The 23972-nt window shown below is 43.8% G+C and overlaps 1 protein-coding gene across 2 annotated transcripts; it reads right to left on the bottom strand.

Annotated features, from left to right (window-relative positions):
* Positions 1-3774: 3774 nt before the first annotated feature.
* On the bottom strand, positions 3775-14638 carry selenbp1 (selenium binding protein 1). Of its 2 annotated transcripts, XM_051379076.1 has the most exons (13): positions 14533-14582; positions 12185-12226; positions 9986-10045; positions 9566-9678; positions 9025-9210; positions 6901-7021; positions 6538-6720; positions 5867-6048; positions 5598-5676; positions 5402-5523; positions 5229-5321; positions 4987-5105; positions 3775-4395 (listed from the first exon to the last, which is right to left on the bottom strand). In XM_051379076.1, the coding sequence occupies exons 1-13, from the start codon at positions 14534-14536 to the stop codon at positions 4233-4235; spliced, it is 1467 nt and encodes a 488-aa protein (XP_051235036.1). In that variant the 5' UTR covers positions 14537-14582; the 3' UTR covers positions 3775-4232. The 2 variants fall into 2 exon arrangements, with proteins under 2 accessions (XP_051235036.1, XP_051235045.1); XM_051379085.1 differs by lacking the exon at positions 12185-12226 and having other exon boundaries at positions 14533-14638.
* Between the last annotated feature and the right edge of the window lie 9334 nt (positions 14639-23972).

Genomic DNA, 23972 nt, shown 5'->3' with positions numbered 1-23972 from the left:
CACCAAGGTGCAGAGGATGGTAAATGGACCTGTACTTGTACAGCGCCTTTCTAGTCTTCCGACCACTCAAAGCGCTTTTACACTACGTGCCACATTGCATTCTTTTACACACATTCACTCAGTGATGGCAAAGCCCATCTAACAGAAACTAACATTCATATACACTCACACACCGATGCACGGCATCAGTAGCAATTTGGGGTTCAATATCTCGCTCAGGGATACTTCGACATGTGGCACCAGGAGCCGGGGATCGAACCCACAACCTTCCGGTTAAGGAATGACCTGATCTGCCTCTGAGCCACAGCCGCCCCACAGAATGCAGACCCACTACACGCTGCTGTTCGTGCAAGAAACCGGGTTTGACATGCTGAAGCGGGAGCTGTCCGGAATGCGGCAAAGTATTAATGCCCGTCCTTACCGGGTGGCAATGCTGCTGCTGCCTCTCAGGCGCATCCCACTGACTTTAGACTAGACTAGGTTTTTCCTGGTCTGTGGCGGAATTGTTTTCTGAAACAGCAAAATAGCACCACGGAACGTTTGCGCCGGAACACGCCTCCTCTTTTCGCTGAACTGCCCCCCAGAGCGCAAGTTCATTCCCTAATTTAAGGACGTGCATCGGTGCAAAAAAGGAATTATACAAGCGCCAGTGTACAAAATCAATTGCGCTGAGTGCAAGATAGAGCCCATAGACTGCTACATACTGTATGAGATATAGACTGCTTGTAAGAGATATAGACTGCTAAATATTGTATGACATATAGACTTCCACATACTGTATGAGATATAGACTGCTACAAACTGTATGAGTTATAGACTGTATGAGATATAGACTGCCACATACTGTATGAAGTCAACAGATAAATAATAAAGTGGTTGCATTAACAATTAAGAAAAGAAAAACAAAGCAAAATCCAGTAGATAAAACACAATGAGGGATCGCTTCCAGTGGTTGGTTGGGACAGTTTATATAACGAACAGTGTGTTAAACCTGCAGTCTCTCTAACAGCCAGCAGGGGGCAGCTCCACTCTGATAGTATTGAGTCTTATGGAGAAGTTGATTTATGAGCTCAGTAAACAGTTTCCTGATGAGTTACTGGTCTCAGTCTCTAGTTTCAGTCATGATGTTCATTTAGTAACTGATGGTCCCATTTAGAGTAAAATAGACCATAAAGCAGGGTATGCTTTAGGGCGGGGCTACCTTGTGATTGACAGACCTTCACAGGGAGTCCACACAGAAAGGCCCTGCCCCAGCCGGGAGTCAAACCTTCTTGCTGCGACAGTGCTAACCATAGAGCCACCAGAGTACAGCAGAAGTTGGCTCAGGGCTGCTGTGTCTCAGGAGGTTGGTGGTTCAAACCACGGCTCCTGATGGCTGAAAGGTTGTGATTGAAGGCACTGTAAGGTGATGTCCGCCACTCTCCTTCGTCCCTAACGTAACACTATCGAACACTTTAAGTGCGGAGAACAACTAGACTCGAGAGAAGATTGTGGATTGCCTCACAGTCAGTGGTTCCCTCTCTGGCTCTCCTCGTGATAATGATGAAAGCCTCCTGGATCTCTCTGACTGGTTGGAGCTGGTAGAGGAAAGGCTGACCGATCCCTGGCTCAGCGGAGATCATCCAGACTCCAGTCCTGGTGGGTGACAATCTATGCCTGGTGGCGAAGGTGAGTCGAGCCTTGTGATGCTGGATGTCTGCGGCTTGTGGCGGCTTACTGCCCTGGATCTGAAGCGGCTGGTTCATCTTTCTGTCAAGACTGTAACGACTCAAAACAACAGAACCAAAAAGCAGGACTCTGAAGTCGGCAAGAAAGCTGATTGTCCAGAATCCAAACACCAGGCAGGGGTCAACAATCCGACAGGTAGACAGAACCAAAGGAAGTAGGCAGAAATCAATTCACACCGGTAGTCAGGCAGGGGATTAGGCGGGCAGGATCAGACAGGCAGGGAACACTATACAATCTGGCAGAAGGTAGGTGGATCTGGGCCGGATTATGAATGAGTGACTGATGGCGGTAATGAAATCCAGGTGTTGAAATTGGGCGGGGAAGCTCAGGTGAGGGGGGCAGGTGGGAGAAAGGTGCATGTAGGGCAAATAACAACTTTAAACATGAAAGCTATACATTTTCTTCATATAATTCGTAGGCAGAACATTTCTTTTATATCTACGCTGACAACGCGCAGTTCTACCCTTACAACAAGATGTAGTGTTATATGACAATTCAATTTCAATTCAATTCAATTCAATTTTATTTGTATTTTACCAATTCATAACATAAGTTATCTCAGGACACCTCTAAATAGAGCAGGTCTAGACCGAACTCCTTATAACATTATTTACAGAGACCCAACAGTACCACAGTGTGACAGTGACGTGAACTGGAGCAGGTAAAGAGTTGTGCCGTCCTGCTTCCTACAACTCACGTTTACCTCATACTGATCCACAGAAAGTAATTTATGCTTTTATTTCATCCCGTCTACACAACAGTAACTCCCTGTACACCTGCCTCACTCAGACACTGGTTCAGACACAAAATATCACCTAGTTTTACATCTGCACTGGTTACCAGTAAGATTGAGAACTGATTTTAAGATCCTATTGATTACCTTTAGATCACAGAAAGATCTTAGCCTGGGTTCTATTTTTAACTCTTTATGAACCAGAACACAACCTTAGATCCTCAGTCCTCTTGTTGTCTTGCTGTGGGTGCCAGTCTCTGAAGGTCTGGACCCTGGGGTGCTAAATACAGGTTTTCATGGGACCCTATTGGTCCTCCTTTGCAGCTCAGAGGCAGCACAGTGCTCACCGTTACTCTGTTGTGTTTAAAGCTCCTGAACTCTCTCACCTTGTAATGAATGCAGCACATTCTCACCCCAGAAGGTATTATCTTCTCAAATTTAATCACAAGCTGTCAGATTTGCCACCGCCTTATTTAGCTCGGAGTCGTTTGGCCTCTCCTTTCTATTTCATGGAAATTTCCATCAATTTAAGATCACACCTCTCAACTGCCATCCCTAGTATTTGTTCTTTCACCATCCAGTGACCCAGTTTCATTCCTTTGCTACGTTTACCACTGTGGTGACCCCTCCCACTCAGGTGTGGCTGGAGGATGAGCTCCTGATTGCTTGAATATATAGAGAGCTAAACAACCTAAACCTCCTCCCAACCAGCAGGTTTTTGGTCTGTTTGGGTTTACCTAGATGTGTTGTTTATAACATTTTTGCCTTCACCTCACCTAGCCCATATCCACACACTCACTACGCTACTGACTACACTGATGCACATATTGTTATACTTAGTGTATAGTTTAATATTAGTCTGAATACATTTATTTTGTTGAAAAACCCTAATTATATGTGTGGTCTTTCTTGTTTTGTCTGAACTTAGAGCCAGTTCATGACACTAGCTAGCAGCTTGTCCATGTTAGCAACAAGCTAATGTTAGCTAACACATTATTACAATATATTGTAGCTTTGCGATGATGTTAGCTTTGACTTTGGACTTTTTCCAGGGCTTTCAGTCACATCTGAGAGTCTTCATCAGTGGACAGAGTTCTTAGTTTATTTATTTCATATTTGAAGAATGCAGCGTCTCATTTTTATAAAAGCCAATTTTCAGTAAAGTGACACAAAAGATCATCAATATAATGATAGTGGAAATGAATGAAAGTCAATATTTCAAGAAAGTTTCTCATTTTGATGACCTAATAAAAAATGAACTTTAAATCAAAAATGTAAGTTTAGAATCTGCAGGTGAAAGTATTACACAGACGGCCGATTAAATGGAACTTTATTTAAACATTGTGAGTTGACAGTTTGACCTGCAGGAGGCAGAAACCTGACTGATGGGTTACAGCAGGTCTGAAATAACAATGTACCTATGAGTCTCAGGCTGATAGCTGATTGGTCAGTTTGTTACCTGAAGGCAGATCACACTTATATGACACATAATTACAATAATTTGACTTTTAGTTTGTTCATCAGTCTTTATTCTCCCATTTCATCCATTTTATTCTACTTTCATCTGCTATGTCAGTAGTGGGAGTCTGATTGGGGCAACCTGATAATAAAGAGTTGCGGTAATCGAGCCTATAAGTAAAAAAAGCATTGATTAGTTTCTCTGCATCCGTCTGTGACAGGAACAACAGAAACAGTGAGCTGATCACAGCCAGATAATTAGATAAACAAACAAGTTTGTTAGATTAGTTAGGTCTGATGAAGGTCAAAAGTTTCACAGCCAGATGTCGGACGTACAGTCTCCTCCAGGATATCTGAGCTCGTGGGCGAGAACCGGACCATCGGGTTCTTTACCGAAATCCACCAGGAAGTCCTCATTCACAGAAAGACCTCCGTTAACAGTGTCCACATCCATCTGCATCATCACTGAACCCTCCCTGCACAGATAGACACACAATATACAGTCAACAGATGGCCAAAGGTATGTGGACAGCCCTGAAGCCTTTTGTTCTGTTTTAGTTGGACATTTTTAGACTAAACGGCTTGTGACATTGGGTAAAATCAATCAATCAGTATACTTGATTTAGAATTAAAGGTTGCAGACTTTTGCTCTGTAAAGCTTCTCTATGTAATGTTCATTAAACTGTAGCTAATAGCGCCACCAGTTGCCGTTCAGTGAACTGCAGTCAGCATCCTGTTGCATCATCCTGGGCATCGGCCAACAGTGACAAACACTGAACGCTGTAAAATAACTGACAATCATATTTAGAATAACGTTACTATCTGCAATGTTCCTATATTTTATTTGGACCGTTAGCTTCATGCTACCAACTAGCTCGCCGTTTACAGATCACCCATCAGCCAACACCACGAAGAAACCAACACCAGACCCACACCACGCAGCCAAGACACAGCCAGCCGGACAACCCCAGCTTAGCTTAGCTACAGTTAGCTAGCTGGATGCCCCTGCCTCGCATCACTCTTGGCTAGTAGTATTGCAGCAGTATTGCAGTACTGTGAGTACTGACTTGATCATGTCGGGGTAGAACTGTTTGTCCCAGGCGCTGTAGAGAGACGTCGTCAGATAAAGTCTCCGTCCGTCTAAACTCAACTGTAACATCTGAGGACCTCCAGGGATACGCTTCCCCTGAGAGACAGACAGGTGGAGACAGACAGGCGGAGATCAATAAATAAATAATCAGCCCCATTAGGGAATGGAAGACAGGATGTTGGACAGACAGACAAGCTCACTACTTCCTGTCTGTTGTACCTTGATGATGCGTGGGGGGGGCTGCGGCTGGTTCTCGGGGTCTTCCAGGACTTTGACCGGACCGTCACGGATGATACTTCCTCCTAAAAACACCTGGGAGAGACAGACGGGTTAGCTGTCTTGCTGTGAGCGCTCACCTGTTCGTCCTTGGAAAGGTGTGACAACATTCAGACCTGGCCGACCAATCGCGGGTTCCTCCTGTCTGTGATGTCATACTGTCTGACGTCACCATGCAGCCAGTTACTGAAGTAAAGAAAACGGTCGTCCAGTGAGATCAGGATGTCAGTGATCAGACCTGGACAGACAGACAGGGAACCAGTCAGACAGGAAACCAGACAGACAGACAGACAGACAGACAGACAGACTCACCAGGCATCTCAGGCAGCGCCCACCCCTCTACCTTCTTACTGGGAACACTGATCACCTTCTCTGCAGCCCAGTCTCCTTTCTGAAAACACACAAAAACAGCAGATGATGAGTTCACATCAAACATAAAGTGAATGTTACTCACAGGTTAGTTGTTTACTGCTGTTACTCATGAGAGTAACACAAGGAAATATTGGCCATTGCTGAACTGATCACCAATCAACCAGAACCAGAACTAGAAAGATTGGAATCTAGAACCTTGTGGTACTGACTGGTGTTTTGTAGAATCTGAAGACTGTTCCCTGCAGAGCACATCCCACGTAGCCCTCGGTGGCATCGGGGTCATGCAGAAATCGGACCTCCAGGGGAATTGCACCCTCCTCACCCAGATCGAGTGTCTGCAGCCTCCTGTGGGTGGTCCAGTCCCAGATGTGGAGGGAGCTGCCGTAGTGACCTAGGACACAAATAACAATGAACTTTTGATTTTGGGCCAGCGGTGCAACCGGGAGCTTGACGTTGTTCTTAACATGTGCAGAACCATGTGTTAAGAGATTTTTACTTTCATCAAATCTGGTCTCAGTTAATGGATAGCCTGGAGTGAACCTACAATTGTAGCACTGGCTGGATAGTGCCTACCTAGAACCCAATTCCAGTGACTGAAGTCTTACTGGGATCATATCAAAGAACTCTACGTTTCGGACTGAAATCTTACTGGGATAGGAACCTAGAACCCAGTTGCAGGGACTGGAGTCTTACTGGGATCAGACACTAATGGCCCGTGTTACTGACTAGAGATTTACTGGAAACAAGAACTCTGTGGTACTGACTTAAGTCTTACTGGGATCCCAGAGGGTTTGGATTAACTGTATGCAGATTACATTTCTTTGACATCAGAACGACAAAATAGAGGAAAGAAAGATTGAAATGTTTCCTCTTGACTCACCTTCTTTGACATGGGCTGGATTAAAACCATCAACCAGAGATTTAGGTGCACCCCATTCACTGCTGATCATCACATTGTGCCGAGGTTGGTACCAGAAGTCATATCCAAAGGGCACCGCTTCACCCGGGTGCTCCCAGTTACCGACCACCTCGAACGTCTCACCATCCAGCAGGACAAAACCACCTGGGAGGATGACAGCAGGAGAAACATTGAAACTGTCCACTAGAAGACGCTACAACAACAATCAGCAGAGGGGCCTGTTTAAGTCTGGATAAGAAGAGGATTTTACATATTTCGATGATATTCCTTTACTTTTGGGTGTTTCTAATAAACCTTTTTGAAACAGTCCCCTGGTTGTCCCACCTTTCCCATTGCCGCACGGGTCTCCCATACAGCTGATCATGATCTGACCGCTGCCCAGACAGTGGGAGGTGTGAGGATTCGCCAGACCACACTTCCAGTACAGATCGATAGGCTCCACTATCTGAAGACACAACAACCAAACATAACCACGACTCAGTAAATCTTATATGACACTTTTCAAAATGTAGTTCTATAGATAAAAACATCCATCCATCCATCTTCTGTTGCATACCTTGCCTGGAGTCTTACTGGAGTAGAACTGAGAACTGAGAATTGAGAACTGTGTGGTACTGACTGGAGTTTGACTGGGTGTAGAACCTAGAACCCGATAATAGTGGCTGGAGTTGGAGTGACTGGGACCGGCACCAGTTCCTGAATTAGACGAAAAAAGGTGCTACTGCCCTGATTCAGCTAAACCCTAATTCTTTTGCCCTTTTTTATAATTTTTACAAGGACATTTTCAGTGCTTGTTAGGTTTAAACTAGCTGTGCTTACACAGAGATGCAGTTATGCTGAGGAGTACCTCACCAGCACTGATTTTATTTCTAGAAATACTGAGGTCCAAAAACAGAAATTTGGGGTTTATTTTAATGTTTTGATGCATGCTCACCAGAGGTGGCATTTCAGACAATGATTGGCACCTTGATCCCTGTTTTAGTGACTACAGAAACCTGTGATGGTGCCTAGAGTCTTGGTGGTATCAGAACCTAGAAGCCTTAGGTCTTTCCAGGAAATACAGGTTCAGATAGTTTGTCCTTCTCTATATTGCTGAATTGGACCTGTATACTACTATACAAGTTAAGCTGTTTTCTTTTGTGATGTGAGTCAATTGTGAATCAAATGTGAGGTTTTGTCCTCCTTGACTTGAAAACTGAGAGCTGCTACCCTCCCTGAGGTTTTTAAATATGTTCACTGGATTTTGGGGTTTAGCACTCCACTGAGTTGTCGACCTCCTCTTCCAAAAAACATCCGACCATGGAAACTAACTTCAGCTGCTTGGATCCATCATCTCGATCTTTCGGCCAATTCCCAGAGACCAGATCCTCAGCTGAGGACTGGAACAGAGATGATCCATGAACCCTGGGATACTTTAACTCCTTCACTTGGAGCAGTGACTTACTCCCCACCATTTTCCAGCAGAGTACCATGAACGGAGACTGGGAGGTGCTCACTCACATTCTTCTGCTTCACACTGGGAAAACTATCCCAGTTTGCACTACAGGACACAACCAGTATCCCTCCAGTTTCACCTCTCGTCTTTGGTGGTTTATTAAAGTCTCTGAGGAGCACTGACTGTTTAATGATTACACAGTGACTCAGCAGACTGCCAGACATGTTTGCATTCGGATTATTTATCAGACTTACTGAAGCCAACATTTTTCATTTCCCACATCCCCAATAAGTCAGACGTCTTTCAAACATTTTAAGCTTTTTAAGGAACAGCTGTTAGAGTGTTTGTCATCCTGTCTGAACTCAGGATGAACCTTCATCCTCCTCCTCCTCCTCCTCCTCCTCCTCAGAACAGCAGACCTTGTTTTTTCACTAGTTCTCTGCTCTCTCCCACAGAAGACCTGAAGAAATGTATTTCTCTGAAGTTGAACAGCTACTGTTTTCACAAGTTAAACCCATGCAAGCACTCTTTACGTCAGGACTTCAGGATGAATAGTGAATATTACCAAAGACATTTTCAACCTGGAGCTTTCTGGGCCCCTGATCTGCAAGGGGCCCTGGGCACTTTTACCGGCTTTCATCCAGCTTTGGTTAAAGCCAGCAGCCAAGATTTCTCTCTCTGCTGTACAAACACAGGAAGTGGAGTTGGAGCTTTCCTTCAGTCACTCTTGTTTAGACTGAATAAAACTGCTTCCATTGAGAGAAGATCCATCAGAGAAACAGGCAGCAACCTTCAAATTAGTTGTTAGGTGAATGTTTTCATATCAGAAAGAAGTTGTGTGCTACACTAACCAAAGGCTATATTTTGTAGAAACCTGGGTTGGTTTGGTATTAAATTAGTAAGTAAATCATTAAGTTTCTTTCTTCAAAAAGTAATCAGACAACTTACTGGAGCCAGGCCACCCTGTTTCCTTGGCAGAGTAGTGTCAATGAGCTGTGGCGTGCTGTTGGTACCTTGTGGATCTGAGGAGCTCTGGGGTTCGTCCCGACATCAACCACATAGATTCTAGAGGAGATGAGCGCCGGTAGAATCAGACGGTTTCTCTTCTTGGAGGCGTCGCCAAAGCAGCTGCTGCAGGCGTTCCAGCCAGAGTGATGCAGCTCGTCGCGAAGGTTCGGCATGGGCAGCCGGTGGATGACCTGCAACGGCAGAGGTCAGGGGTCACAACAGGTCCAATGAGAGGAATATATGCATTTTATTTATTTAGACATTACAAGAAAGACAGTAAAACAGATCCTACAGGTTTGATACTGAGAAAAAACAAAAACCTGAAGGGAGAAGAAGCAGAAGAGGAAATGAAAGCGAGACATCAGAGAATCCAGCAGGAGGAGAGAGCTGACAAGAGAACAAAGACAAGAAATGAACCAACGCTACACATCAACGAGCTTCACTGATCACTGACTCATTTAGATGTAAAGATGCAAGACAATAAGTTGGAGCAAAATAGAAAGTTTGTCTGTAGGAGCCAGCAGGGGATTGGATGACTCGTTCTACCTGGCAGTAGGTGGAGGATTTGGGGTCGATGTCAACAGTGGCGAGGTAGTCGGGTTTAAGGATGTCAGTGTTACGGTAGATGCAGGGCAGGTAGACGATCTCCTCCCGACGACCTTCAACAAGAAAAACAACTAAAACTATTGCTGCTTTAGGGATGGAGAGGGTTATGTGCCTTACAAACCAAACACTGGATTTAGACGGGGCCTTTGTGTTTTTTGTAAGTTTTGCAGCCACCGTAGTTTCTCCCTCACGCTTGGAAAGGGGGAGGGAGCAAGTGAGTCTGAAACTACACAGCCAGATGCCACTAATTGTACACATTGGAGTGGAAGTGGAACCACTGTGACTACACCTGTGGCGAGGACACACATGATGATACCTCTCTCTCTCTCTCTACGTATATAAATATATATACATACTCACCCTTCATAGCATCCAGTGGACTGTGGTATCCTGGTCCACATCCTGAACAGTTGGCTGAGGCTGAGAAAACAGAACATTGGAAATGTAATGAGACCGAACTGATGCTGTTATTACTGCAGGAGACGCCACAGAGGTCAGAGGTCAGTGTTTAATCCTGGAGCGTTACAGGGTGTCTCCCAGTTCACTGCTGAAAGAGCTGCTGGATGAGTTCCTTCCAACAATTTAAACCCACACATACTGTTCCTGTTTATCAGACTGATGCATTCTGGGAAACAGAGCTCCTACAGGAGAGTATTATACACGAGAGTGTTTGTTTTATACACAGCAGGGTGTTTGTTTCATACACAGCAGGGTGTTTGTTTTATACACAGCAGGGTGTTTGTTTCATACACAGCAGGGTGTTTGTTTTTTACACCCTGGGAGTGTTTTATTAATGATTTCTATCATCAGATATCCCAATTACACACACCTTTAATGAAGTTGTTTACACTCCATCATGAAAACAAATCTCTCTGCAACAACAACACAACATGAAGCGTGAAGCATGTTCTACACACAGTGGTGCTCTGCACTACATGCTAACATCAGTATGCTAACATGCTCACAGTGACAGTGCTAGCATCCTGATGTTTAGCAGGTTTACCATGTTCACCATCTGTTAGCATGCTAACATTAGCTAGTCAGCAGTAAACACAAAGTGCAGCAGAGGCTGATGGGAATGTCTGTAGTTCTGCAGGTATCTGGTCATTAACAAAAGTACTGGACACATTCAAATGTCGCCCTGATGATGGCAATAGAAGCAAAGTCAGAGAATCATCAAAGTAGGAAGCTAGAGGGGTTGCAGCAAAAACCTGGGTGTGGGAGTCCTTGCATGGAGATCAGGGACAGCACCTGCAGGATGGCAGACCAGGAGGGTGGGGTAATGGACAGGGGGATCACACTGTTCAGCCTTACTGTCTTTATTCCAGAGTGCTATCATCTCAAATCCATGATGATCAATACAGTTTCTGTTCTGGTTGTGAAACAGTGAACCTCTGTCTTCATCCTTGCAGGGTTGTCCCATGAGAGGAGTCTTCATTAATCCAAACATTTGTGCCCGAACCCCTCACCCACCAGGTGCCATGAGGGTGTTGGGCTTCACCAGGATTGTTTCTGGCCACAGATTCTTTTTGTGATTTTCAGGGACAAGGGTTCAAGGTGCAGCAGTGTTAAGGAGAGGGTCTTACTGAGGACCACAGAATTGCTTCTCTACTCTTTGCAGATGATGTGGTTCTGTTGGTTTCATCAGTCTGTGACCACCAGTACGCACTGGGGAGGTTTGCAGTGGAGTGTGAAGCAGTCAGGAAGAGAGTCAGCACCTCCAAGTCTGAAGGCAGAAAACGGTGGACTGCTCCCTCCTTTTTGGGAGTTCCTGCCAGTTCAAGTATGTCGGGTCTTGTTCACCAGAGATGGTAAAATAGAGCCTGGGACAAACAGTCAGATTGGTGATGTGGGCCTTGTGGGGGACCTTTGTGGTCCAGAGGGAGCTGAGTCAGAAGGTAAGGCTTTCACTTTACCAGCTGATCCACGAACCAGCTCTCGTCTGTGGCCTCTGGGTAGTGACAGAAAGGAGGATACAAGAAGGTTCAGCCTTAGCGAGAGGGGAAGGAGATCAGAGGAGAGCCAGCTGAGGTGGTTCAACAGCTGATCAGGATCCTTTGGAGGTTTTCTGCATATCCAACTGAAGGTGTAGACCCGTGATGCTGGAGAGATTATATATCTATACCACATCTACATACATCTATAAATACACATACATGCATACAAATACTGTACATAGTCAGGATGAGCAAGTATCTGTTCAACCGATAAAACTATCTGTAAGTGGATCCATATTCGGACTCAGACTGGACGTGGGCGGAGCTTAAACCTGAAATGGGCCATCAGGAAGTTGTTAATTTAAGATTGATACGGGTTGATCAGAAGTTGTTATATTTATTGGAAAACTATTTACAAAATTAAGTTTAGAGAAATGTTATTTATCACAAGAGTAAGAGAATTATTTACAGGACAAGATTTTTCCTAACAGTTGGTATATTTACGAGTACAGATATCGACAGAAAACAACATTATCTGTACTGGATACTTGTTTCTGCCGAGTACTCGCTCAACCCTGATATATACAGCCAGACAGACAGACAGACAGACCGACAGACAGACCCTTAATGGTGTCAGGTGGTTTGTGGTATCCCAGTCCACATCCTGAAAACACAACATGTCAAAGGTCATAAAAACACCCCGAGACTTATTACTGCAGGACACGTCACAGAGGTCAGAGTGATTCATTCTGGGAAACAGTTCTTCAGAGCTACATGGGAGTATTTGTTTTATACATAGCAGGAGAGTTTTGTAGGTCAGTTTGGCTGCTACAAACAATTTTTGTTTGTAAGACTTAAAGATTTCTAAAGAAGAAAAGTAAATTTCATCCTTAGTAGTTTATTTCAAAACTTCAGAGATTGACTTAAAACTAAAAAATGTAGTAAAGTTATTTTGTTACAGTGTACTTTGTATGTATGAATGTATACTTGTACTCTGTGGTATCACCTGCAGGCTCCGCCCACCACAGGTGGAACCAGTGCTCTGATTGTTTTACTGGATAAGACTTCATCTGGACCTTAGAGAGTTTATAGAGCGAGTGTAGATTATTAAAGAGTATCAGTGACCGTTTATTAATATATTAAACTGTCAGTAAATCATTTATAAGCTTCCACTCAGGTTCCTTTAATCTGTGTACTGTGTGTACACATATATAATCTGTATGTACACTTATATAATCTGTATGTACACTTATATAATCTGTATTTGCATTTATATAATCTGTATGTACACTTATATAATCTGTATTTGCACTTATATAATCTGTATGTACACATATATAATCTGTATGTACACTTATATAATCTGTATGTACACTTATATAATCTGTATTTGCATTTATATAATCTGTATGTACACTTATATAATCTGTATTTGCACTTATATAATCTGTATTTACACATATATAATCTATATGTACACTTATATAATCTGTATTTGCATTTATATAATCTGTATGTACACTTATATAATCTGTATTTGCACTTATATAATCTGTATTTACACATATATAATCTGTATTTACACATATATAATCTGTATGTAGTAATATTGAGCTGACTACAGCTACTGTAGTTCTTCATAAGAACATTTTTGACCACAAATATGTAATCATGAAGCAGCTTTAATGTCACTCTCATTATTCTCTGATAACAGACGATCAGCTTATCAGTTGATTATTTATTTATAGTTTCTCTACCTGGTTTAACAGGAAACCACTAAAAGTTATTTGAACTTAACTTTAATTGTTAACATGATTACATTGAGCACTGTAAGTAACGGAAAGAAAAAGATTCTCCATGAAGCAGCTTTTATTCACCGTTTTAAGTCACACTAACTTTAATCTGAGTTAAAGCTGCAGGTTTTAAAACAGACGGTTCGTGTGAACGAATGTAACCTCCAGTTATATAACACACACACACACACACACACACACACGCACACATGCACACACACTCACACACACACACACACACACACACTGACAGCCATTTAAAGGAACAGGTCGCTGTTTTTCACCTTTCAGCTCTTCAGTTTGTAGAAAATGAATCAATAACTATTCTGACCATCAATTATTGGTTGAAAATCCTCTTTTATAGACGTCACAGCAACATTTTTATTTGTTTTAAAGTTTAAATGAGGTAACCTGAAGTTTTTACAGCCTCTTAAAATATTTGATTTCATAGTATAATATTCTTACATTTTATTTATTTATTTCATTTCACTTATTTTATTGTTTTTTTCTGTTTCTCCTGGAATGTTTTAATATTTATTTGTTGTGTAAAGCAGCTTTATTCTGAAAGGTTCAGTATAAATAAAGTTTATTACATATAATAATTTTGATAGACGATAGAGTCTCTCGTGTCTATCGTTTCTCTTGGATTCGTTGAAATTAATGAACTTTAATAACTGATTTAATTAAAACAAACATAAAATCATCAGATAACAAGATTTATATGTTCAAATCATGATCAATTAATATTGTCTTGTTTATATTTATTATCCTGAATTGGCGCTATACAAATAAAATTGAATTGAATTGAATTGAATTGAATCCTGTTTCATTCTTATTTTGCTGCTGATTAATAAAGATTCATCTTTTCAACGTTTCCTAAAAAACATGTAAAACATCTTATAGACAAGTCTGAAAACTGGAATTAATTTTGTTTCTTCCAGTCAGAGTGAAATAGTTTAACCTTTCTAAGTTCTTTTGTATGAACTGTTTTTATTTCACGGACTGCACCTTTAGTTTACCGCCTTAAGTGAGACTGCAGCAGAACAAAGGTCGACCTGCCTGAGAGCTGCAGCTCCAACCAGACCTCATGAGAAAAACAGGCTATTTAAGCAGCTGAGTCAGACAGTGAGAGACAGACAGACAGACAGACAGATAGGATGAAGAGAAACCAGCTCACCCATGGCTGACTGAGCTCCTGGTCTGATCAGATCCTGCAGGTCCTGCTCTCACAGTCTGGACTCTCGGACCAGGACCAGTGTGAACAAAACTGGGAGGGTGGAGTTTAAGTCCTTTCATATCAGAGCACAGCCAATCAGAGGAGAGGGGCGGTGGCTTAGACACCACCAATCAATCTGCTTGTAAATGCTGTGAAGCCCAGAGGTTCAAACATAAAGATCAGAGTGTTTTAAAATCAGACAAATTCTTTATGGATCTCTGACTGAAGTTTAACAACATTTCATTAGACAAAGTACAAAGATATCAGTGTGTGTTTTATTGGTTTATTTACTTCTTTATGTTTGTTATATGTATTTAATTGTATAATATTATTAACTGGTTTTGTTCATTCACTGGTTCCAGGTGCTGCTCACCTTTCACCTTCCCTTCATAAATAATAAGAAATCTAAATAAATGTGTGTTTACTGATCAGTTCCTCCAGGAAGCTGCAATCTTAATATCCTCACTGGAACCTTTCTCTCCTGCAGGGGACTGAGTTACACTGCACACCACTAGAAGAATAAATGACATCGACCAACTGAAGACCTCTCGCGTCTGTTTTCAGCAATCTGATCCCGTAAAACATTTCCTAGAAAGTCCTGTGAGGGAAAAACTAAACGAATATTAAGATTCAGTTGTTCATTTGACACTTTAACCCTGTAAGACCCAAATATAGAAAAACCTTTAAAAAAAATTATTTTACCTGTCAGATGTTGTTGTAGGAGGCCTTTGATGCAGAAATTTTAAAAAAATGTTTATGTAAGTTTATAGAGAAATGTTGTAATATTGCAACATTGGGCTTAGTTGGGAGCAGAATTTCTGTATTTGTACTCACGTTGTCTGAACAACAATTCAGAACAACTAAGGTGCTTGTGCTTTCTCGTCTCGCAGGTTCTTGTCGATCCTGGTGGAGCCTCCTGCCATGGTCCTGCTAGATTGCCATTGCCAATACTGTTGTTGCTGTGCACCTGTCTGTCTGTCTGTCTCTCTCTCTCTCTCTCTCCCTCTCTCACCCCAACTGGTCGAGGCAGACGACCACCCACCTAGAGCCGGAGGATCTGTCCTAGGTTTCTGCCTTTTAACAGGCAGTTTTTGTCTCCAAGGTCTTGCTTATGGTGGTACTGTTGGGTCTCTGTAATTAATGTTAAAGAGTTCGGTCTAGACCTGCTCTATTTGAAAAGTGTCCTGAGATAACTTCTGTTATGAATTGGTGCTATACAAATAAAATTTAACTGAATTGAATTGAAGGGTTCATTTGCAGGGTTGATTGCTTACTTAGCCCCATAAAGGTATATAACATTAATAATAATCACATTAGTCATATTTTTATGAAGTCATTTATTAAAAAAACTATTAAACAGGATAAAACTCTAGCTTTTTCTAGCAACTTCTTCATTCCTTTTTTTCTTTTCATGACTGACTTTCATTGTTAGTGAAAGTCCCAAAAACAGTTCTTGTCCTCTGAAAAGCAAAGGCGAACATCACACTTGCTGCATTGCGTGTTGGTGTATCCTGTATTGCAGTGTCTGCAGCGTCCCTCCCTGTCTTCACTGGGAAATGTGCAACTAGGTCCTTGCATACATCCAATGTAAGGTGTGCACATCTCTTGGATGGTCTCTTCTGAGCATTCAGAGGGCTTTCTGATGTCACTGTCTGTGATGCTGGGCTCCCTTTGTCTAAAGATGGTCGTCCTCTCTTTGGGGTTCGAAGTGTTGTGTTTACCAGGATGAGAGAGGATGCTAGCTGTGCCTGAAACTGTCTCCTGTTCATTGTCTCTTTGCTAGACATCTTGAGAGCTTTGCAGTCCCGCTTGTAGAGGAGCCAGGCATTGACCACAGCGAGGATGATGGTGTGCAAGAAGATGTACATGTACCAGCAACGGGATTTGATGGGGAACTTATATTTGGCTGTAAATGAGTCCAACAAATCCATACCTGCCATGTACTTGTTGTTGGCACCAACAATGTAAGGCCTCTCAACTTCAATGTAGGTTCTGGTGGCTTTGTCCCAGCGTTGAATCTTCTGCACAGGTTCAGGTCCAGCAAAGGATGTGTGACGGCCCTGTTGTCATACCATTTGACAGCACAGATATTCCCCTCCATTCTGACGTCATAGCTTCATCTCCCCTTTTTCTTCAAGCTCTTCTCGTCTTCAAGGTTACAGTAGGGTAGGCGCACCTGCCTGGCTGTTCCCACGTAATGAATTCCCCGATCAAGGAGTTTCACTAATAATGGAACACAGGTGAAGTAGTTGTCTGCATACATTTTGTAGTTCTGACCTTCTGGATGTGTGGAAGCAAGCTTCATCACAACATCACCTGACAATCCAAGTTCAGATTTGGCTCGTTTTCCGTTGACATTGCCTTGGTAGACGTCACACATCATGCCAGAGATTCCAGTTCTCACCCACACTTTGAATCCCAATGGGTTTGGCTTGCCTTGCATATATTGCTTGATGCTGCTGAATTTCCCCTTGATAGGATACTTTCATACTGCCTTGACAGCTTGTTATGCTCTCTACTTATCATGCTAAAAGAAATATGCATCCCAATCACCAGCCATTTAGTCAAACAATACTGCCTTGACATAACAATACTGCGTTTTGTGCTCTCTAATTATCATACTAAAAGGAAAACATGCATACCCCCACTTATATCCACACCCCACATTCAGGAACATTTTCACCTTTCCCAGAACTGAATTGTCTGTTGATATCCTCTTTGTGGACAAAGTCATGGAATTTTAGGTCAGTCTGGTCAAATTAACTACATTTTTTAGAGATAAAACTTTTAATTCAGTCAAATTTGACCAGAACACAACACAAGGGTAGAATGTATACTGTCCATGTATAAAGAAAATACTCTGTTAGAGGCAGTGGTGTAGTGGAGGGAATGCAACCTGTTTGGGCCCACTGCAACAAGCCTGCTATTTTGACTACCACACTCACCCAGTGTTGTAGAATTGCAACAAATATATAACAAGCTCTAAATGAAATTTGATGAATCTATTCCACAATAACTACATATGTACATGCTCTGGACATTGTAATAACAACCAAAAAAAATGTAAAAGACATTTTACTTACTTGAATCTGATGAATCTAGTCCAATGAAACAAAGAGATGTTGTTCGAAGGAAACTTTGAGAGGTTGAGTGAGTTCATGGCCATAAGGCGGGACTTATAAACAAATGTACCATCCAATAGCATTGTGAGACTGAACAATAGGACCCAATGACTATGTAAATGTGGTAAAACATAACATAGTTTTTTAGGATGGCTCAAGGTAACGTAATTTTACAACAAGGGGTGTTACAGGGTTAAGCGTCTGAATTTCCTTTTTATTCACAGAGTTCACATTATATATATAATAATAAAATATATATATTATATTATTCAAACTATGTTTTGTATGCAGACGTGCAGTGATGTTTCTGGATTGTATTTAATACACACTGCAAATTCAGACTATTATCATTACAGTATTTATTTAAAACCTCTCAGATTAAATACGACTAAATATTGTTTCTAGAGCACCAACTGTAAAGTCACTATATAAACTCAAATATCTGGAAACAAATATACAATGAACCTTCCTGACTCGGTTTCAGTCCTTCCTCCACTGTAACAGCTTGTTCCTCGCTGCTTCCTTACTCACTCGTATTTCTCCTCTGTCTGGAGGAGATTTTTGTGTCAATATGTCAAAACAATTAATGTGATAAAAGAAAAGGATCCAAACATGAAGATGTTTTGTATTTTATTTATGAGCAACATCAGCACCAAGACAACAACAGAGATCATCAAACATCATCTTTTATCTGCTGGACACAAAAACTAAAATATTCGTCTGTACAGTTCAGATAAACATTAAAACATTCGTCCTCTTCATCGTCCGTTCAGGTCACATGACTGTCTGCAAACAGGATTAACAAAAAGTACAAAAAAAGTAACTCCAGACCAACCAATCAGCAATCAGAGCTCGTCTCCATCACTCACTTACAGGAAGCTGCTTCAGCGCGTTCAGAGAGACAAAGAACATCTATCAACGACTACCATTAATATCTTCAATCAATTAATGGTTCAAAATGCCAACAGATCCAGTTCCTGTCAGACTGCAGCTGTTTGGGTTTTGGTCTGTTGGCCGACATTTGAACAATGTTCACTGTTTCAACCATTAAATCGACTAATAAAGAAAATAACGGGCACATTAATTGAGAATAATCGTTGCAATTTGGCTGTTAAATGTTAAACGCTGCGTCCCCCCTCCTGGGGGATCTCAGCTGACTGGCAGGTCTGAAGTGTTTCACTTGGACCTTCATCTAAACTTGAAGACATAGTACTTTGAGAATGTAGTTTAATGAGATCATCGGAGACCGCAAACAATCCTTAAAAATCCTGAGGTCATTGAAGCAGCTCAAACTAAATGATCGTCTCTGAAGTTCATTAAGCAGATATTTTAATCCAAAAACAAAAGCTCGCTCAAAAATCAGTTCAGTGACCCAATCCGAGTTTAAGTCTGTTCCTAGTTCTGGATAATGGACTCAAACAGGCGGCAACCAACGCAGCTGCACTTCCTCTAATGTCCACTAGATGAGACTATATCTACTGAATTACAGTGAAAACCTCCAACTGTCTATAAAATATCAGCTCTGAGGGCAGTTTCCCAGTTTCATTGTTCCACTTCCAGGTTTCAACGTCTGAGGCAGATCACAGATCAGTCTCTCCAGGAAGCTGCAGGAATTAAATCTAACTAATCCTGTTGAATTCTGCGTGAAAGATTTGGTCAAATTACTGCAACTGTTCCTGTGAGTGTCACCGATCACAGCAAGGTTTTATTCTCACTGGAACTCTATTTCATCCCAGCTTAAACATTCACCGTACTGGCCGCAATATTGCTCTGAAATCAGCCTGAAACATCCCAGAAATTAGATTATAGTAATGTCATTCTCTCTGGGACAAGGGGTTCCTGAAATGTGGAGAATTTCTTTGAGAAAAGCTGCAGTGATATAATTTTCCTGGAGGGACCGATGTTGTACACTTTATTCCAGCACACCTGTGGTATGAAAGATGTGTTATGTTTAATCTGCCTCGACAGGTGGTCACAGTCAGCAGGACTCGCTGCTGCTTGCTTCCCCCGTCTGAGCTCGATGCGACTCCACCACCTCACCGCGGTGATCCAGTCCCTTCTGGTGCCTGTCGGGGACAACTCGGTCAGGTGTGACGGGACCTTTATCGTTGTCCTTCAGCTTTCGTCCATCCTGTCGTCATCCTCTCCGTCAGGTTCGGCGTTTTCAGTCCTGCTCTTTACAGTTATCTTCCACTCATCGCCGACTTCCTCTCCTATCACTATCCTGGTCTCTCGTCTCTCCTTGCTCACTTCCTTCCTGTCCTGCTGTGTCTCCTTTCCTTCCTCCTCACTGTCCTCCTCTAGCTTCTTAATGTCCTCTTGCCTGTCTTCATCTGCCTCCTTGCTCTCCCTTTCTGTCTCCTCCCTGTCTTCCACACATTTCATTTTGTCTTTTCCTTCCTTTTCCGCGTCCTCCAGCCCATCACTCTCCTTTGTTTCCTCTCCTTCTTCTTCCATCTCCTTTCTGTCCTCCCTCATCTCTTTCCCTGTCTCTTCCCTGTCCTCTTTAATCCCCTTCTCTTCTTCTTTGTCCTGCTGTTTCTCCACTGACGTCTCTTGTTCTTGTTCCTCCTCAGTGTTGTCTTTGTCTTCCAGCTCAAGAAGCTCAAGAGAACTGGCCTCCAAAGCTTCAGCCCCCAGCAGGGTCTCTGTCAGGGTATTGAGGAGGTCCGACTGCATCTCCTCTGGTTTCTGACTCATTGTCTTCTCCCCCTCCTCTTTCTGCCACGGTAGGAGGCCCGTCACATTAAACGACTTCTTCCAAAGCGGTGGGAGTTTGTTCAGGTGTGTCAGGGCCTCGACCACCCAATTGACCAGCAGCTGGGCAACGTTTGCTTGAAGCCGTTGGGGTGACGGCTCCTCCAGCTCCTTCGGGTTTCCAGCGGTGAACTTTGCCCAGCGTGACAGCAGGAAGCGCTGCAGAACTGGCTTCATGCAAATCTCCAGGGGCTGAAGATGGAAGGAGCAGCCTCCGGGAATCACAGCCGGGAGAGTACCCGATCCACTGATGGAAGTAAGGAATGAATCTCCTAAGTGTTCCCGGTGTCGGTCCAAGAACAGCATTGATTTACTGGGCTGAGTTGGACCAGACACATGCTGTAGCCAAACTTTGTTATTCCAGAGATCCAAGGCTTCTTCTACTAACAGACTCTCTGGGCCGGCCTCCAGCAGGATGAACGCTGGCAGGGCTTTCTCTGCCAGCTCCCTGTTCGCCAGCACCAGGGACGGCAACATGGTGCCATCGGCCAGCACCGTCAGGTACACAGTGACCAGAGGTAAAGATCCAGTGAGTTCCAGGGCCTCCGAGCAGCGAGATTTGTCCTGAACTAACCTCAAGTCCACAAAAAGACACAGCTCATCCATTGCAGCTACAGTGCTTTCGGACAGCTTGTTGACCTGAATGACCCCCTGGGTAAATTTCCTGAAGGACTTCATCTTTGCCTCCAGGGAAAGTGGCAAGGCGCGAGCCAGCGTGACTTCCCTGCCAATGCTCCGTACACCGAGCCGATGCTGCAGCATGAAGCTCACCGCCCAGTCGTAGGAGATGCGGAAAGAGTCACTGAAACCTCCCTTCTTCTTCAACGTGGAGGCTTTGTGGAATAGGTTGCTCTCTGTAATTGGAAGCTGCTGCTCACGCATGGACAGTACCCAGGCCACCATACGGTCAACGCCGTCGGCTTGGACTTTCTGTTCCTGTTCAGTTTGCTTCAAACGCTTCCTGGCCTCCTTCAGCCAGGTCCGGATGAGCTCCGTGTCAGTTGAGAAGACCCTTGAGGCTTGATGGAGTCCGTCACACAGAGCGAACAAGGCGATCCTCAGCTGACGGGCGGTGAGGAAATCATCGCGTTCTTTAGAGGCAGACGAGACGGTTGCTGGTTGGGCGCGGACGTTCGTTGTTGACAGCAGTTGAGACACTGGACGTTTATCTTCTTTGAGAAATTCTTCCTTACTATCTTCAGTTTCTTCATCAACGTCGTCCAGATCATCCAGTCTCTCATCGTCGGAAAAGTCCAAGTCCTCCACAGGGGCCATTGCCCCGTCCACGTGGTCCTGAACCTCGATCACCTCGACTGCTCCACTACAGAGAACCAAAGGTACAGGAGTCAATATTATTGCAGAGATCACAGCAATAACTCAAAACACTCATGTTCAATTCTATTTAGAAATTATTACCTACCTTCTATCCTTGAGAAATCCAACTTTAGTTGATCCTGTTGAAAACATCAAACATGTATTTTTAATTGTGTAAAGCAGCAAAAAAACAATTTCTCAGTTATAGAACAAATTAACTGTATAAAATACTGACCTTTGTTCAGAGGCGACAGGCCGTGATATTCCCAGAAGCAGCTCGGCTGTTTGCACAGGTTGGCTTTACAGACAAAGCAGCCGAACACGCTCTCACGGCGAATGTTCCTCAAGTTGCAGTTCTTACACCTCTTGGAGATGTGGCTGATCTTTGCCATCCTGTGTCTGTGTTTAACTGGTTCGTCCGCCACCTCTACCCTCATCCCGCGGGAGCTGGCGATCTCAATGGTCTCAAAGTATTTCTGAGCACATTTGGCAAGCTGGTTGCCCAAACGTTTGCGGAAGTTGACCTGAGTAAAAAGGCCGTCTTGTACCCAGGCCGGTGGGTTCTCTTTGCGGCTCTCCCGCAGCACGATGAAGGCATTGACGATGCTCAGGTTCACCAGGAACCAGAAGAGGCTGCGCCAGTGTCGATCCTGGGGGATTCCTCCCAGTGGGTTGCAGGCCAGCAGCTGCTTGCAGATGTCAACCCCTCGCATGTTCTCCTGCAGGAGGCGGAATGCCATGGGGCGATCAATAGGGTCTAGTTCACCCACTTTGGTCTGAGACCTCCTCCAAACAGTGTCCTGTTCACCTGGAGCTGCATTAGTTGACAAACAGCCCATCTCCTTGGTGTCCCTCCAACGGGTGGCCAGCAGAGGGCCAAACTGCCTCTGCAGGAAGTCTCCGGGTTTCTCCAGCTGGCCCTCCTCCCACAGCTCTGCAGGCAGGATGGGGTTGGGTGGAGGAAAGGAGCTGGAGGCGTAGATGCCCTGGTCCAGAAGCTTCTGCATGAGTGCGACAGACGTAAGCGAACTAGCCAGGAAAAGGTGGTGGTGTTTATCCTCCAGACCCTTCCCCAGCTCCGGTACCACAGTGAAGCCCGGCTCCTGGCCGACCTTCTCTCCCACCTGGATGAAGAAACGGTGGCAGTAGCCAGACTTGGAGTCACAGAGCAGCCACACCTGAGGCTGGGTCTTTGGGTTGCCCTTAGTGCTGCAGCTCTCCTCCTCCAGGCTGGGCAGCAGCGCCCTGTCGATGGCAAGACAGCAGTTTGGCCGGTAGGTGTTCCACATTGCTTCACCCAGGGTGTCTAGCATCGGCCTGAAGATGTGGAGCGAGTCGCTGGACTTGCCGGTGCCACGATACTCGTCTGTGGTGAAGCTGCCCATCCGGATATTGGCAGCGATCTGCTTGAAGCGTTTGAAGCTCATGGCTCGGTAGAATGTATAGCTGTTGTCGTAGTGACTCCAGGACCAGTAGTGCGATGGGTCGGGTAGGTTCTGGATCCCCATCAGGATAACCAGGCCTATGAAACCTTTGATCTCGTGGGTTGTGACGGGGACCCAGTCTGGGTAGAAGGAGCCCAGGAACTGGCAGGTCTTGACGTGGGCGTTGGTCTCGTTGGTGATTAGCTCCATGAGTGATGCAGGAAAGAGCAGGTTGAAGAAGTCGATGGCGTCACTGTTCTTGGACAGATAGTGACGAGGCCCGCTGCTCTGCATGAATGGGACAATGGTGGACTCAGCACTGTCACTCTCTGTTGGATGTTTCCAACAATTTGCTGACCTCAAGGATGGATCAGACAAGTCTTTGTTCTGGTCTGGTTCCTTCTCTTCTGAAGGTCCTTCCTCATTGTGGCAGAACTGGATGTCAGGTTCAATGTAGGCTGAAAAGAAGGGACAATTAAACTTCTTTTATTATCTTAAACAGTAATTCACTGTAATTATTTTTAGAAAGATCAATCACTAATGATCACGTATAAAAATGTCGGCAGAAACATCCTACTGCGTCACAATGTTCAGTAAGTTGGGGCGGGGCCTAGTGGCCGACATAGGCCATGTTTGTATTGTTGTATTGGGCACCACGAGTCTTTGAAAGGGAGACTAGTGGGTTCCCATAGAACCCAATTTTATTCAGATATCTTGAGGTCAGGGGTCAAGGGATTCCTGTGAAAATGGCCATGCCAGTTTTTCCATCAACAAAATCTAGCCC

Source organism: Dicentrarchus labrax, unplaced genomic scaffold (assembly GCF_905237075.1).
Source record: "Dicentrarchus labrax unplaced genomic scaffold, dlabrax2021, whole genome shotgun sequence".
Lineage (NCBI taxonomy): Eukaryota > Metazoa > Chordata > Actinopteri > Moronidae > Dicentrarchus > Dicentrarchus labrax.
This window is presented reverse-complemented; position numbering and strand designations above follow the sequence as displayed.